This window comes from Camellia sinensis, chromosome 2 (genome assembly GCF_055761805.1).
Source record: "Camellia sinensis isolate YWXY chromosome 2, ASM5576180v1, whole genome shotgun sequence".
Lineage (NCBI taxonomy): Eukaryota > Viridiplantae > Streptophyta > Magnoliopsida > Ericales > Theaceae > Camellia > Camellia sinensis.
Genome location: NC_138962.1, coordinates 208722396 through 208738849, shown reverse-complemented (window position 1 = coordinate 208738849; position 16454 = coordinate 208722396). Strand labels below are relative to the sequence as shown.

The 16454-nt window shown below is 34.1% G+C and overlaps 2 protein-coding genes across 3 annotated transcripts; one reads left to right on the top strand and one right to left on the bottom strand.

Moving 5' to 3' along the window:
- The first annotated feature begins 4170 nt into the window (after window positions 1-4170).
- On the top strand, window positions 4171-5526 carry LOC114273556 (transcription factor TCP9). Its single transcript, XM_028215367.2, has one exon. The coding sequence runs from the start codon at window positions 4208-4210 to the stop codon at window positions 5246-5248; it is 1041 nt and encodes a 346-aa protein (XP_028071168.2). The 5' UTR covers window positions 4171-4207; the 3' UTR covers window positions 5249-5526.
- A 1747-nt stretch (window positions 5527-7273) lies between these two features.
- LOC114273557 (phospholipase D gamma 1) lies at window positions 7274-15631 on the bottom strand. 2 transcript variants are annotated; one of them, XM_028215368.2, is made up of 11 exons: window positions 15558-15631; window positions 13352-15098; window positions 12543-12659; window positions 10891-11085; window positions 10011-10259; window positions 9847-9915; window positions 9620-9767; window positions 8870-9018; window positions 8484-8657; window positions 8164-8361; window positions 7274-7714 (listed from the first exon to the last, which is right to left on the bottom strand). In XM_028215368.2, the coding sequence occupies exons 2-11, from the start codon at window positions 15065-15067 to the stop codon at window positions 7421-7423; spliced, it is 3309 nt and encodes a 1102-aa protein (XP_028071169.2). In that variant the 5' UTR covers window positions 15068-15098; window positions 15558-15631; the 3' UTR covers window positions 7274-7420. The 2 variants fall into 2 exon arrangements, with proteins under 2 accessions (XP_028071169.2, XP_082772827.1); XM_082916701.1 differs by lacking the exon at window positions 15558-15631 and having other exon boundaries at window positions 13352-15550.
- Between the last annotated feature and the right edge of the window lie 823 nt (window positions 15632-16454).

Here is a 16454-nt window from a genome sequence, read left to right as displayed (position 1 = left end):
AACTTGAATTGTACATATATAGATATATAAAAATATTAAATATACATATAAATTATTAGTCATTACATGATATTAAAGTAATTTAGATTATTAAATCATATTGAATATATATTAAATATACAAATAACATAAAATCATATATTTTTTTTTATTTTCACTCATAAATTATAAGGTATAGCGGCATCTCTTACATTATATAAATTATTTATTTTGATGGTATTAATGATTTTTTATAATAAAAAAAATGTAAATAGACTCAAATTTTAATAATTTAATAATGTAGTTGGAAAAAAAAAATTTGAAATTCATTTACAATTTGGACAATTTGGACAACTTGAGCAGTTCAGGTTTAACTCGGGTCGGACTTGCTCAGGCAACCTCGGATTACAATTTGGGCCCAAGCAAGCCTGGGCAGATCTCAGCACAACTTAGGTTGGACTTGGACAATCTCCCAACCCGATCAAATTTGCCCGAGTTGCACCCCTACTGAATATCAAAGAGGATTATTCAAAAAACATATCAGAGAGAGAGAGAACGAGACCTATTTTTTAAATAGCAGTTTAGTGAAAACTATGAAATATTTTGAAATATTATGTGATATTGTTTTTTATGTAAATTATTATTTGTCTCTCAATTATTTTCATATAATTTTTTGTGTGTTATGTAATATTTCAAAATTGATGAATAATTACCCAATAGTTAGAGACTACAACTAGATATACAAATCAACTCTTTACTTTAAACTTGGTTGATTGTGTTAATTATGTCAGTACATTGAACTAACCTCCCTCTTGCTATTGTGGCCTCCAATCTGTAGAGCTAGAAAGTAAAGGATTTGATTAAAGAGTCCAAGGTGGTCCTTTTGTTGGGTTTTCATTAATTAAAATATTCTAATTAATTAAAAAATTTGACTCATAACTCCAATAAATGAGATACATAAACATAATATTAATTTCTCTTTCTTTTCAAAATATCTAAAGAAAACCATATAAATATTGACATTACTATGTGCTCTTTTGAGAAGCTGGTAAAAAGCCAATTTTCAAGACAAAATAAGTTAAAAAATTAAAAAATTAGTTTTTTTACCAACTTTCTAAAACACCCCTATATAACAGAGACCACATTTATTATATTTCTGTTGATATCATATATTATTTTTCTGTTAATTGTGATAAAAATTTAGTCTTGTTGTGACCTATCGATTCATATCATAATTTATCATTTTAAGTGATTATAGTCATATTTTATTATTTTTATCATCTATTATTATTAATGTTATTAGTTTGTACGGGGTGCACATTACTTATTAAAAGGCCAAAAGAACTAAAAATCTAAACGACATGCACAAAATAAGGGATCATTTCAACCACTCCTTGAGGATAGGTAAAACCTAACGTATGGATCATGGCACGAAAAACTTGAATGAAGCTACAATTGTGGTCCGTAAATATGATGAGAGAAGACGAGCAAAAATCATCAATCAAACGCATCAATTTTATACAAGTTCGGTTATGCGTAGTTTATCTTAAGTTTTAGGAGTAGTTTATTCTCTTTAAACGTAATTTTAATTTAGTACTTCTATAATCATTTTTTAGTTCTTGTAATTAGTAAACATATTTCTGGTTCTTTTGTATTTTTGTTTTGTTCTTGTTCAAATCTTTGTAACAAGTAATAATTTCAGTAATACAATATTAGTTTTAATTTGTTTCCTTGTGTCGATTTCCTCCAAAGAAGTCATTGATTTGTTCAAGGCATAGAATACAATCACAAAGTCTAATTTGTTAGTGTTTTGTGAATTTTTGGTTTATCTATCGATTTTCAACTGTCGATTTCATTTAAACTAAATTTTTGCTAACAGTTAATTTATCATAAAAATATCACAATAAGTCTTCAAATTTCAATAAATACAAATGTGTAAAATAAATAAATTATATTAATTTTTCTTAAAGTTTGAAACAGGCATAATTCATTTTAAAATTTTAATATAATTACATTATTATTTTGAAAAATTTTAGACCATTAGTTTTAACTCAAAGAAGTCAATCATATTACTATTGATATATTATTTATAAAAATGTTATTATCGCAATATTCGAATAAGAACATGCATGGAAGTTCTATTTTTGTTACATTTTTCAATGAATATTGCATTTCACTTTTTTTTTTTAATGGCCAACTTTGCAATTCATGTGGGAGACTACGCCCGGTTTAATAGGACTTATTTTTAGTTTATTTTAATTTTTAATTTAATTTAAATTATTTTGATGTGTTTGATTCATTTTAATAATACAGTTTATGATTTTTTGTAAGTCAAAAATCAACTTATTCTTTGAGTGGGGAAAGAGAAGCTAAATTTATAAGTCAAAAATCAGCTTATATTCACAATTATAAGTTATAAACTGTTAGGTTATAAGTTATAATCACTTTTTCACAGATCTACCAAACGGGACTAACATTTGGTGAGCGCCCCAACTCTGGCCTACCCATTTGTCATCATCTTGTGGCCCAATGACTTGTCAAACAGCACTCATAACCGTCCGATTTCTCGCCATCGTTTATGCCTCTGATCCGCCGTACGTCCCTGTTTTATATATATAACTAATGTTTTATATATAACTAAATTGATTGAATTTGCGTATATTGGTTGATCAGTTTGCCATTTAAAGAAGTTATAATTTGTCATTTGAGCAAATGTGGGTTGCTACACCGATTGATAAAAATGATAATTGATATGGATATCATCAATTATTCAATTGATTGTCTAACTTGTGAGTAATGTTTTAATAAAAAGTTCACTTTTTAAATTTTTTTCTTTTTTTTTTTTGTAAAAAAATTAAAAACTATTTTTTTTTCTTTTCCAAAATGTCTCTGAATTCGACCGAGTATAGATCAATCATTTTTCTCTATATATACAGTGGCGAAGTTAAGAAATTAAATCAGAGGGGACATTTACTAATTACACTATTAAAATTTTTTATAAAAATATTTTACATAAATTTTTACCTTTAACTTCAAGAAAAATAATAAAAAAATAATAATAATTAATGTGTTTGCTTTTAGTTTTCTAAAAACTAAGTATTTTTTTGGTTTTAGTGAATATTTTTTAAATTTTAAATAATTTTTTTTTTTATTTTTTTAGATGCACAATACTTAGATATGTATCCAAATAGTAAAATATTTGTAAAAAAATATTTTAAAAAATTAATAAATACACACAAATACGAAAAATATACTGAATTTTCATATTATTTTTATATTTTTTTGGTAATTAGTGTATTTTTTAAAGATTTTTTTCACAAATATTATACTTTTTAGGTATATTTATGTTAGATGTGTTTAAAAATTTAAAAAATTTGCTTAAAATATTAAAAAAATTTATTGAAAACATCAAAATACGAAAAATAAAAAATATAGAATTTTTTGAAAACTAAAACCAAATAAACTAAATATTATTTGTAATTAGTGTATCATGGACAATATTAAAAAAAATTTTAAATATAAAGTTTTAAAATAAATTATATAATGATAAAGTAATTTTTTATACAAAATATACGTAAAAATTCAATATAATAGTTATACCACGTCATTATTAACATGTGATATCACCAACTAATAGTAAAGAAACATATGAAGAATGAACGCTCCATGTCAAATGTAATTAACAATTCAATAAATTATATATTTTCATTGAGATTAATTATGTTTACATGTCAATAGTGATAGACATTACCATTATGTTGAAATTTTTATAGATAATAATATCGTAACCACTTTATTTTCAATCAAAATAACAATTATTATTCTTATTATTTAAAAAATATCAATGACATTTAAAATAATATTTTTATAAAATTTTTTATTTAAAATATTTTCTTTATGTTTGCTTAAAAAAAAAAAAATTCTAAAACCCAGGAGCGCGTGACCCCTGGGCCCATGTTAGCTCCGCCCCTGTATATATCTATGAGTGGTGATTCATCCCACTAATTTTTGGACCACTAATAGCTCTAATGAGCTTAAAAAAAAAACAAAAAAACAAACTCAAGCCAAAACATCACATCATTTTGGTGGGGGCCACTGTGCCACATCATTAGTGATGCTCTAGAGCTCCCAATTTAGTGCTCTAAAACATTATTCATATATCTATATATATCCATTATCCACCCTCTCTCCTCTGTTTCTTCCTCGATTTGTTTCTCTCTATCTCAAAATGATTTCACTACAGAAACAAGAGCCTGTAGAAGACGATCAGAAACAGACAAGTGATCACAGAATCAACGGTGGAGGTGATATGGACTCAGCGCCACCGCTAACTTCGGAGCTACCCCAGAAACTACGTCAATCGCCGCCGCCGCCAGCAGTGACATTGAAGGAGGAGCCACCCGCGGAATTTGGGATGTTACCGGCGGCTGCGATGCCCCTGCCGTTGCAGATCAGACCATCTGCAGCGGCGCCTCCCAAGGACCGCCACACCAAGGTGGAGGGCCGAGGGCGGAGAATCCGAATCCCCGCCACCTGCGCCGCCCGGATCTTCCAACTAACCCGAGAGCTCCGCCACAAGTCTGACGGCGAGACCATCCGGTGGTTGCTGGAACACGCCGAGCCTTCCATCATCTCTGCCACCGGCACCGGCACTGTCCCCGCCATCGCCATGTCTGTCGGCGGAACCCTCCAGATCCCCACCACCTCCGCCGCCGCAACGAAAAAGAAACGCAAACTCCCCCAAACCCCGACCGCCATAGTACCACCACTCGGCGGCGGAGCAACACCATCACCACCCACTCAAACCCTAATCCCCATGTGGGCCATACCATCAAATTCAGCCCCAACATTCTGGATCGTTCCACCAACCGCCGCAGCCGCCATCGCCGGACCCTCGAATCAGCCCCAAATTTGGACGACACCATTGATAAACGTATCAGCGAGACCCATTTCACCGTTCGTAGCTTCCATGCAACAAAGTACCATCAACATAACAACCTCCAAAACAACACCGCCATTAGAGATCCGAGCTTTATCGTCTTCAGTGACTACGACCTCTACAGTTGGGGCTAAGACTGAGAAATCTGTTTCGATTAGTGCACCGAGTACTTCGAGCTCTGGTAAATCTGGAACTACTACGATTCCGACTCAGATGCTGAGAGATTTTTCAATGGAGATTTACGATAAACGAGAGCTTCAGTTCATGGGTAGTAGTAATAGTACTCGTTCTGTGAGTCACCACTGCCATGCAGAGTCTTCGAAACCATGAAGATTTTCAATTCAGAGTTTTTGATTGTTTCGCCGTGGACGTTCAAGTAGTTTTGAGCGTGAGTTTTTGAATTCAGAGTTTCTTTTTTCTATACGCAGAGAGAGAGAGAGAGAGAGAGAGAGCGCACGTGAGAGGATTTGAAGTGATGACGTGTAAACTGGGGTCAGATTACAATGGAGCCCACCATTGAGTCTACGTAGGTGTTTGGGAAATGAAATATGTATATGTGTATAAATTTATTTTGAAAATAATTTACTATTGTATTATATTTAGATTTACATAGCATTTTTTTTTTTCTTTTTAACACAATGGAGGTGTTTGAAAAGCTGAGTTTGTGGTTAAAATAACCTCAAACTAAAAAAAGAAGCTAAAAAACTCATAAACCAACACTTTAAAAAAAAAAAAAAAAGTTAAAATCGTGGGTTGTCAGTGACAGTGTAGGCACAGCCTACCACTGTCACATTGACATGCTGTCCCATTATTAATAAATGACGATTTTGCCTCTTTACATCAATTTTAAAAAATGTGAGATTATAGACAAATTTGTCATTTTAACTTCAAACATCATTTCAACACATATTTCAATACAATTCAAATAAAAATTCATCTCATCTTTCTAAATACAAAAATTAAAATAACCTATTAAAATAGTCAAAAAATCAAAAAGTCTCTAAAATAATCACTTTCCAAACATCCACGATCTTGTGTTGACTTGGAGTATATTTTATCCATAAGAGAAATAAACACAATTTCGATCAATTATTTAATATTTAATTGTGAAATTTATTATATATATATATATAAATTTAAATTTCAAAGCAGACCCCTCGCCTAAACCTATGTTTGATTGTTGAGCAAATTATAATTTCCCCACATAAGATTTTAAATTAGGCTTACAAACAAAGTTATGTTTAATATCACACATAGACTGTGTTTGATTGGAGGATTTGAAGAGGGATTTGGAGAGGGAAAGGAAAAAATTTGATAAAATGTGAATAAAATATACTTATATTTCACCTAGTTTCACACACCTTTTCCCTTTCCTTTTCTAAATTCCTTCCCAAATCCCTCAACCAAACACAGCATTAAATAATTGCTTCAATGAGAGAGTTAAAATAGAAAATTAGTAGGTACTTTCAGAATATTATGCATTTATATACTTTCACCAATTATTATTTATCATGATTTTTCATATTCTTCAATTACTCAATTCAAAATTATAATATCTCACTTTCTTTACTAATTATAATATCATAAAATACCACGTAATGGGAAAATACCCTATAATCATCCAGTTAAAAGTAAGGGCACAGATGGGACCAACAAAGTTGTAGGTTTGTGAGTCCACTTTCACAATTTGTGGCCCATCTAGAGTCTGGGCCTAAGTTGTTAGGACAGTCTGGATAAGTTTGGTGGTCCACATGTACGTATATATTGAAGTTTGGAACGATTACTTGATTGGATGATTCTTATCTTGTGTTGGGTTTATGAATTTGATGCAGAATTAAAAAAGAAAAAATAATAATAAAATATATTTAGTTTTACATTATTTTTTATTTTTTATTTTTTAAATTCCTGCTCAAATCTTTAAACTAAACACAACTTAAGTGTATAAGGTGAAACAATCTTCTCTGCCTAGGATTTTCATATCTAGGGTTCGCACCACCACTAACTATATACAATCCTTGTAAGCAATTGTACCAAACTCTTTTCCATAGAAGTTTGGTAGGCTAAAGGCTCTCTGCTCTGGTTTGCTTACAACTTGCTAGGTAATAATTTATATAAGCTAAAAAAAATTGATTATCGGAAAGATAGAAGGGTGTTTTGACTAATACTTTCTATTTATCACCAGCAGGACCATTGTAACGCATGTATATGATTGACTGATAAAGCTCAAATTTGATAGTTCAGCAGCAGACTAGCATCAAGAAGACTACAAAAGTCTCATCTATTATAGACCTTTATATTCACACACAAGCATTGTTGTGTGGGCAGTACAAATTGAATAAAAACACAATAAGAACAGATTAGTAATTCACTAATTTTATTTGTGTTATAAACAACAATAAGTTACTTTATGTCACAAATCGACACTTTAGTTTAGTATCTAACCCATAAGGTGTATGGACCTCACTTTAGTTTACAACAAAAAAAAAAGAACTTACCAGTTGATTATATGGTTAAGTTCTCCTGAATGGCAAGGAATGATCCAACTATACGTCCACCGACATCCGGGAAATTTTCACATCCGGGAAGGGGCTTAACCTTGCCCTTTGGATTAACTTCAACTGGGTACTTCAGGAGGTGTCCCCTCATCTCTGTCACCTCATCAGCTGCAAACTGTTTCCAGTTCATCTCACCTATTGACCTAACCCTTCTCACACATTCAATAGACTCAGGTTTTGTAAAGCAGTCCTCAATGACTCCAGTATGCTCTGCCCATAACGCCATTCTATATCCGTAGATCTGCAAAGCATACATACATGCCCATAAAAATGAAGTCTCTTATTATTGTGCATTAACCAAATGAATTGGAACAAGTTCACACTAATTATTGTAATTAAGATGGGCTTCTAACCATTTTTAGTGTTTTCACAATTTCTAGAACTGACATCAATCACATTCTCTTCTCATTTTTGGCAATTGCCCAACCACTTTTATCTTGTAATTACTCCATCCTAGAAGATAATTTCATAATTTGACTTCTATAAGCAAAATATTAAAAAAAAAAAGAAAAAGAAAGAAAGAAAAAAAAAAGAAAAGGAAAGCCTATATTATTTTTAATATTAATAGCTTCCTTTTAGAATTTATTCCACTAGTGCGTACACAAAAACTCTGATTCATTTTATTTCCATAAATAAGAGATTCTAAAATAAATATGAAATATTCAATATAAATATCTCATTAAAGGTTACCTGTCTGTGTGGATTGGATAGTTTTCTTGCCCAAGTATGATGAGGTTGGTAGGCTCCCATTGCAATCTCAGTGTCTCTGGAGCCCTCCATTGAACGCTGATTGATGTTTGCAGACCCTATAATTACATACTCGTCGTCCACTATCATGCCTTTTGAATGAACATAAATCATGAATCTTTGGCTTTTCCGGCTCAGTGCCTAAAATACAAAAATATAGATCATTTATGTACATACTTGACATAGTGAAACTGAAAATTACAAAAATAAGCAATGAAAAATATTGGCTAAACAAAATGTTAATTTAAAAATAAAGGAGAAACCTGAGGACTGTTTGCTGCAGCAGAACGGTCTGTGCTTAAACTGTCACTGCTTGCAACTTCACGGTTGCCAAGACAAAAGAAGTTCAAATAGTCTTGTGGGGTGTATTCATTCTCAAGCCCAACCTCCACTAAAGCCTTGTAAATGATCTCATACATCATTTGCATTGTTTTGTTCTGTACAATTAATGAGAGAGATAATTTCAAAATCAAAAATTGATCCTTCCGACGTATATACACTGCTGGGCAGATTAATAGAATTTTTTGATTTCCCATTGGAAATAAATTAATCCAATGAAAAAAAAAAGCAACAAAGTTATCCATCTATGAAGCTGCCTTTAAAATGTAGAAGTACAACGCTATGCGTTGAAGTTATAATTGGTTCCTACCTGCCAAAATAAAATCCTTTGTGTAGCAGCACCTGTTGGATTGCCTTCTGGCCACATCGGAATAACAATATAAGCTGCAAACCTCTCACGTGCTCTAATTTTCTCAGCAATTTTAAGGGCAATTTCCATGGGAATCAAATTGTTTGCACCTGCAGCAAGAAAATATGCTCACAATCAGTATTCAGTAAAGGAATTCAAGCATAAAAGCTCAGGAAAGCATCTATTTATTGTCGTATCAAAGGCCACTTCACTCTCAACTAAAACATGATGTAGCAAATCAAAAGAACTACCTAATCCTATTAAACCCTCCACCGTAAGTAAAGAGATAGAAAAAATCCTCAACCAGTCTTGTTGTTTGCTAAAACCAAGCAAGTTTCAAAGATTCCCCCCCCCCCCCCCCCCCCCTCTGAAAAGCCACTTCTGCAAACCAAATTTCATGCCAAAAGTGACTTCAACTACCCAGTTTTGAGATAATCATTAACCATGCTCAAGTCCACCAGGTATTCTTAAATTGCATCAATTTTTCCACACCATAATATCTAAGATTGCATAACATAAACAAAAATGCCAGATAAAACTTTTTTAAGTTTTGGTTAACCCAAAAATAAACTATAGAATTATAACGATGCAAACCAACCAGTTTAATCTGGGTTGGGTATTTTTCGGTCTATAGAAGATTCTATCATTTGTGCTTTTAGAAAAAGAAACATAAACATCATGATTTTTGCATGTGACGGAATAGTTCCTTACCTATGTCTTTATGGGAGCTCCAATTGTATGAAGACCCTATGAAATATTGATTTTCAATATAGATGAAATGCTGAGCAGCACGAATAGCCTTTACATATGCTGTATGTATGCTCATATCGATAAGTACATTCTTCCCGCACATCAGGTTCTGGTAGAGAAAGTCATCAAATAATATCCACAAAATCAAATCAATAAATAAAAAATTCTGAAACAGAGTTAAAACTTACCTTGCCAATAGCTTCCTTTGGATCCTTAGGAAAACCCCTAACAGAATTTGAATCAATAGAACGAAAAATCTGCATTTACATGACGTTACATTGTTATACAACACGACCACTAAGACCATTTCAGTTCCGACTAGAATATTCAATATATATATTTATCAATTTACCTGAACATGCCAAGCCTCAGGATCATTTTCATTTAGGCAAGGAGCATCAAACACCCCAATTATGTCAGGCATCCTTTCTATTCTGAGTAAAGAATCATCATAAGACATCTTCAGTTTTTTAATGCCGTGGGGTTTAGAAGCCTTCAACCAGCGCTCCTCAAAGTTTGCTAGAACATCATAAGCTGCCGGACCATCAATTTTACAATGCAAGTCATGCCATGGTTCTCTTGGACAACCATCAACATTCCCCTGTTAGTTAATAACATGAACGCAAATAAATAACACATTCATGGGTCACAAAAGAAAAATTTGTAGATCAGTATTGGGGGTGTTTGGTGTGGATTATTGTAAGCTAAAGTTGATAATCAGAAAGTTGTAAGTAGAAGCACCCTTTTTCTAGCTTCTAAATGATTAGTTTTTTTCAGCTTATTTAAGCTATTTCTGCCTAAAAAGCTTTAAGCAGAAGCTGCACTAAACAGACTGACACAGATTCCCAAATTAAAATAAGCTATAATCACCTCTTATAATCCACACCAAACACCCCCATTGATTTGCATCCTCAAGCATTGGCTAGAAGTTGTAGAGCTACCAGGTTAACTCTAGAAAGTAGCACCCCACAACCAAAAATGTAACAAAGGAAGAAAAAAGACACAAAAATATATAGATAAATAAATAAAATAAAAAAGATCTAGCCGTAATTTGTTGAAAAGCATCTACTACATAGGAAACCTTTCTAGTGAAGGCTAACAACTAGGACCTTGCCTTATCTCTCTGCCTTGAAATGATTCGAACAATTGAAATTCACAATTGAATATTCTTTTTTAATGTTTAGCTTGTGAGAGCAATGCATTATCAAAGAGAAAAACTGCTAAGAAATTACCGTGTAGGTAGGGTTATGATAGTCATCTTTATGCACAGTTTGTAGAGTCCTAAATAGGGGATGTTGTGGAGTATCATATCGACCATCACATAAATCCAGTCCCCCAAGAAAAGCTATAATTCTTCTTCTATTATCGCCAGCATCAGCATCCACAATCACAGTCTTCTGATGGTGTGTATAGATTGTTTCAACTTCCTGATAACAAAATAGTAAGAAAATTAAGTTTAATCCAATATAATCTCAACAAATACCATGTACCAAACTAGATAAATAGATATATATATATATATTACACGCATGACCCCCATGCGTCGTGTCCTCAATTTTTCAAAAATTGTCGTGTTAGCGTGTCCGTGTTTTATCACATGTCAGTGTTCGTGTCGTTGCTTCTTAGGCTCAATCTCTCTCCTAATGAGCCATATAACAAGAGAAACCACGAACTACAGCTTATGTGTTTACTGTGATTTCATGCTTAAAAGCATGGAAGCTTCTTGGCATACAAAGTACACCCAGACACATAATCATACAATTTCTAAAGATTTGAGTATTCCACCATGATTTTGAGAAAAAGGGTTGTTATTATCAATGAATTTTCTGGATTAGGCTATCCAAAAGCTGACGATGTTACTTTGCCCCATTAATGTATCCTTCACAATTAGCATGTGGCATGTAGTCAACATTTTGTTCGAGTGTCTCACAGTTTGGCACCCCCTTTTTCTCTTCTTTTTGCCACTGCACTGAGTTTGTTTCATGATGATTTTAAGTGCCTCAAGTCTCAAACTAGCCACTTTGTTCAGATATTAACAAAGGCTACATTTTTTATTGAGACCGGGGTGTCTGGATCAAAACCCAACTAAACCCAACTAATCCCCAGGGGTGCACAGTAAGGAGTTTCCCGTACGTGCACTACGGTTAATTCAAGGGTTTTCCACCAGTCTGATGGCTCCAAGGAATTGTTAGTACCTAAGAAGTTTCAATTTCTGAACCTCAGAAGGGGCACACGCCCAAGACCCAAGGCCTTGCCACCAGGCCAAACCATTGCAATTAACATAGGCTACATTTATACTCAATCCAGCCCACCCAGCAACCTGCAGCAAGACAGAACTGGGCAATGGCCTTCTCCGTAAATCATTTCGATTTTCAATTGACTTTCTACTTCCCTAAAACCCAAAACCTAGGTTTATTTGTTGTTCATATATCATAGCAATGCTGATTTCTGAAATCAAGACCAGTTCCATTCATATGGACCGACAACGTAAGATTCTTCCCAACAGTTGAGCTATGTAATGCAGCAATCTGTTTTCCATATAAAACATAAGAATAAGAATGCATGTGGTGCACCACTTTGGGCATCAGTTCCTATGCTAAAGCTCATTTTAGCTTGAAGTCAAGCAACTTGGACCATTTTGGATGTCCTCAATATAAATGGTGGAAGAAGTGCAAAATGCAACAACTATGGCCCACCAAGTTTGGGCTAACAATTAGTTTTCCAGTAATGCTAATCTATGCTTTATCATTGCAAATAGTTTACAATTTCCAAACACCGACGGAAAATAAAATTATCGTTGAGGTGGGAAAAGTAGAGCATTAGCCATTAGGCATATAGGCTGAGAGACGACACTGAGGAGAGAAGGAAAAAAGCAATCACATACTCTTTGCTTGATCCAGCTATGCTTCTTTCCTGCTATGCGGGGACAAAGCAGCACTTGCACTGAAGACTGCTTGAAAAATCGGCGAGTTTCTTCGTCATGTGTTTGCATGATTCCATCCTGCAATTCTCAAGTTTTAGTGCTAAATGACACAATAAATGTAGGAACACTTTAAAACCAAACCATAACTTTGGGGAGTGCTATGGAAGAGAAATTAATTCAAGGAAAACATTTTTATGATTGAGAAAAACAATGCAAATCCTTGGAGCGATGGACAGATGCAGGTAAATTAAGCATATTAAGCTCCAGTCAACTCCTCTACATGAAGAGGCATGTGGACAAGAATTAACAAAAAAAAAGCTTGCAAAATGTCACGTTGTCAACTCAAACCAACAGCTCAAGGCTTAGGTTTGTAAACGAAGAGAATTACAAATTAGTCCTATAATCTTGTCTGAATTAAAATACAAATGAAGCTTTGAATTTAAGTTTTATTTTATCTCCACATGACTAATTTCATATCTCGTAATGAATATTTCAGTTATACCCAAAATTATACATGTATAAAAATATATCTCTGCTAAATTCAATATATAAATGAGTATTGAGTAACAAAGTAGTTGTCAATCACAATTCTTTGGGTTTGTGTTCATGTGTTTGCAATTCAGATATCAAATTTACAACCCTACTGTTTACAGAGTTTTAGCATTGAAACAATAAATCAATAGAAGAAATCACTTTCCACAGTCCCTAAATGACATTATGATATAACTGAAATTACATCAACTAATTAGGATACAAGGTAAACTACTTACTGTTTTGTATCCCAGGATACTCCTTGAAGTAGGGTCATCCCACACAAGCAGCAGCACTCTCACCCCTTCTTGTGACTTTGACTTTAGAAGATCCCCCAGAGTGCCACTTGATGCATAATCACTGTCCCGAACCAGTTTCACTTTGTGCCATACTGCCCAACCAGTAATATAAATCAAACGCCGTGCTTGGCGTATTGCATCAAAGATGTCACGCCAGCACTTCCCATGCACATATTGCATCCCACGGTCAAGCTTCAAAATAGGAAGGTAACCATCGGGTACATGAGCATCTTGATATAGAGTAACTGTCCCACCTCTCCTAAGGGGAAAGTATGTCCCAGGAACCCCAACATAATCAGGACCAGCTCCGACTCCATGATGATAAATGCTCAATCTCTCTATTGGTCTGTACTGAATTGAGAGACTCAAAACAGCACCAGGCTTGCAGGGCTTCCCACTATTATTGAGGATTGGATACGATCTCTGAACTTTTTCCCCCGAGTATATATGTTCCACTGGAATTGCCACAACTCCCATAAGCTGGGATCCTACAACATCATTGTCCTTAACAAGAAAGTGCAATTCAGCAGCATAATGTGCGACAGGAACATAAAACCGTTGCTTCCAAACAGGATTTTCTTCATTACTAATCACATAAGTCCTCCCAATCACAGCACTTGTCACTGAAATGGAGACATATGGATCACTAGTGATCATATGATTCATGCTCCCTTCAATCTTGTTGCTCATGTTCACCGGTAATTTGCTAATCATATCTCCTAAAGTTTTATGAAACATATCCATGTTTGGAAGGTTTTCAGCCTTGTCGACCAAAATATCTAAGTCCCCATGTAAGAGCAAAACTTTCAAAGACCCCTTGGATGTTGAAAATGGCTGAATCTGCAAACTCTGATTACGTGGGGAATCAATAAATGAGTTCCAATAGGATTCAGGATGAGCGGGGGAATCAAGCGGCCCTGAATGAGAAGCATCCGAACTACTCGAAAATGACGTATTGGGATACCCATATATGGTCCCTTGGGTATCATGCCTCGCACTTAGATTATGCAATGTTGGACCATAACTTGGTGCCGATGGTGCTGCAGGTGCTGGAGGTGATGCCGGGACAGAAGTGGTATTATCGGATATATGGAAATTAGTTAAAAGATCATCTATAGGTGGGTAAAGTGGAGGGTAATTGGGGGTATGACCACTGGCATGATCATGATTCATTGTAGACCCAGATTCCGCGGACGATGTGCTATCCTGGCGGTGAAGACCGGAGAAACTATTGGGCCGGGATGGATCACCAGAGTAGCTATCTGATGCTGGATAGGAAAAGTGGCCGGAGGATTGATGATGGTAATGAGATGAGCCATATTGGAAACTACCTTGGTGTTGAAAGTTTGTCTGAGGAGGGGGGTTGGCTACTGGAGGGACTAGAAAATTGTTGTAGGATGGATAAGGAAGCGGGCCAGAATTTGATTGTGGATGGTAGGGATATTCTAAGGGCCCTGGATGGGAACTTGGAGGTGGAGGACCTGGTGGTGGGTATGGATAGGTATGAGGGCCAGACTGAGAAGCATTGTAGTATGGGGAAGGAAGAGGGGGATTAGCAGAAGGTGGGTATGGAGCAGAATTGAGAGATGGGTATGGTGGTGGAACCTGAGGGTATCCATAGCCATAGCCAGTATTGTAAGGATTGTAATTATCCATCAGATGTACATACTAACCTGTTAGGGTTTTTCTACACAGATGCACAACAAAGAGAAAAAAATCAAAAGGGTTTTGTTTCTTTTACACTCAGATGGAGATTTTATTAGATTCAAGTGTAAAAAAATTAACAACAAATTCAGAGAAAGATTGCTGAACAAGCTAGAGAGAGAGATCCAAGGGCTTTGTCTATTAGTTCAATTCAAGATCACAAATAGCACAATTGAACTTGAATTGCTAGAACAAGCAAAGAACAAAGAGAGAGACCTGTTGGTTGTTGAAAAAGGAAAGACTATAAAGAGAAGAAAAATCAAATGGGTTTTGTTTCTTTACAAAATCAGATGGAGATTTTATTAGATTCAACTGTACAAAAGATAAACAACAAATTCAGAGCAAGAACAAATCAAAGGCCTTTGTTTATTAGTTTTTAATTCAAGATCACAAACAACACAACTGAACTTGAATAGAATAAGCTAAGAAGAGAGAGAGATACCTGTTGATTGTTGAAAAAAGAAGAGTTTTTGAGAGAGAGAGAGAGACTGAGGCTCGTTTGTGAATTAAATATTTACGTGAAACAGTTAAAAATTTATTTTTAATTGTTATATTATTATTTTTATTTTTATTTTGTATATTTTTTTATAAAAAATATTATTAAAATAAGTATTTTTTCAAACGACACCTGAATTCCAGTTCCGCGAATCTATGAACCTGGTATGTAACGGTCAGTGTATACACCGAAAGAGTTACAACAATTTCGGTATTGCGTCTTGAGCTTGTCTTTCTTGGCCGAGAAGAATGAGACTTTCGTTACAGGCGGTCACTGTTTTCATTCCGTCTACGTGGAGATCTTTTATTGGAGCTGACATGTAAGTATACTCGGTCTTTTTAACTGCAATTTTTTTTTCCAACTTTCCAGCTCAGCACGAATTACAGTGATGGCAACTCAATTTGGCATGTTTGGCACAGTTAAAAATAAATAAATAAATAAAAACACCACGATTGTAGAATGATATATATATATACTCCCTCCGTTCTAAAATAATGGTCCCTTTTATGGAATCCAACTTTTTTTTGGTAGTACAATTATTGTACTTTTAAAAAGTTGGTTTTCCAAAATTACCCTTTGATAGTACACTTTTTTGAGAATATCAATGTCATAATTGTACTTTTTATATTATTTATAAATTTAAAAGAAGGGCAAAATAGGAAATTTATATTATTTTTGTACTTGATTTTTGAAGAGGGACTAATATTTTGGGACAATGAAAAATAGAATAAGGGACTAATATTATGGGACGGAGGGAGTATATATATTGATAAATTATAAATATAGATTTGATTAAAATATGAATATTTCATATGATTTTGAAAATTATATTTTAGTCTTTGA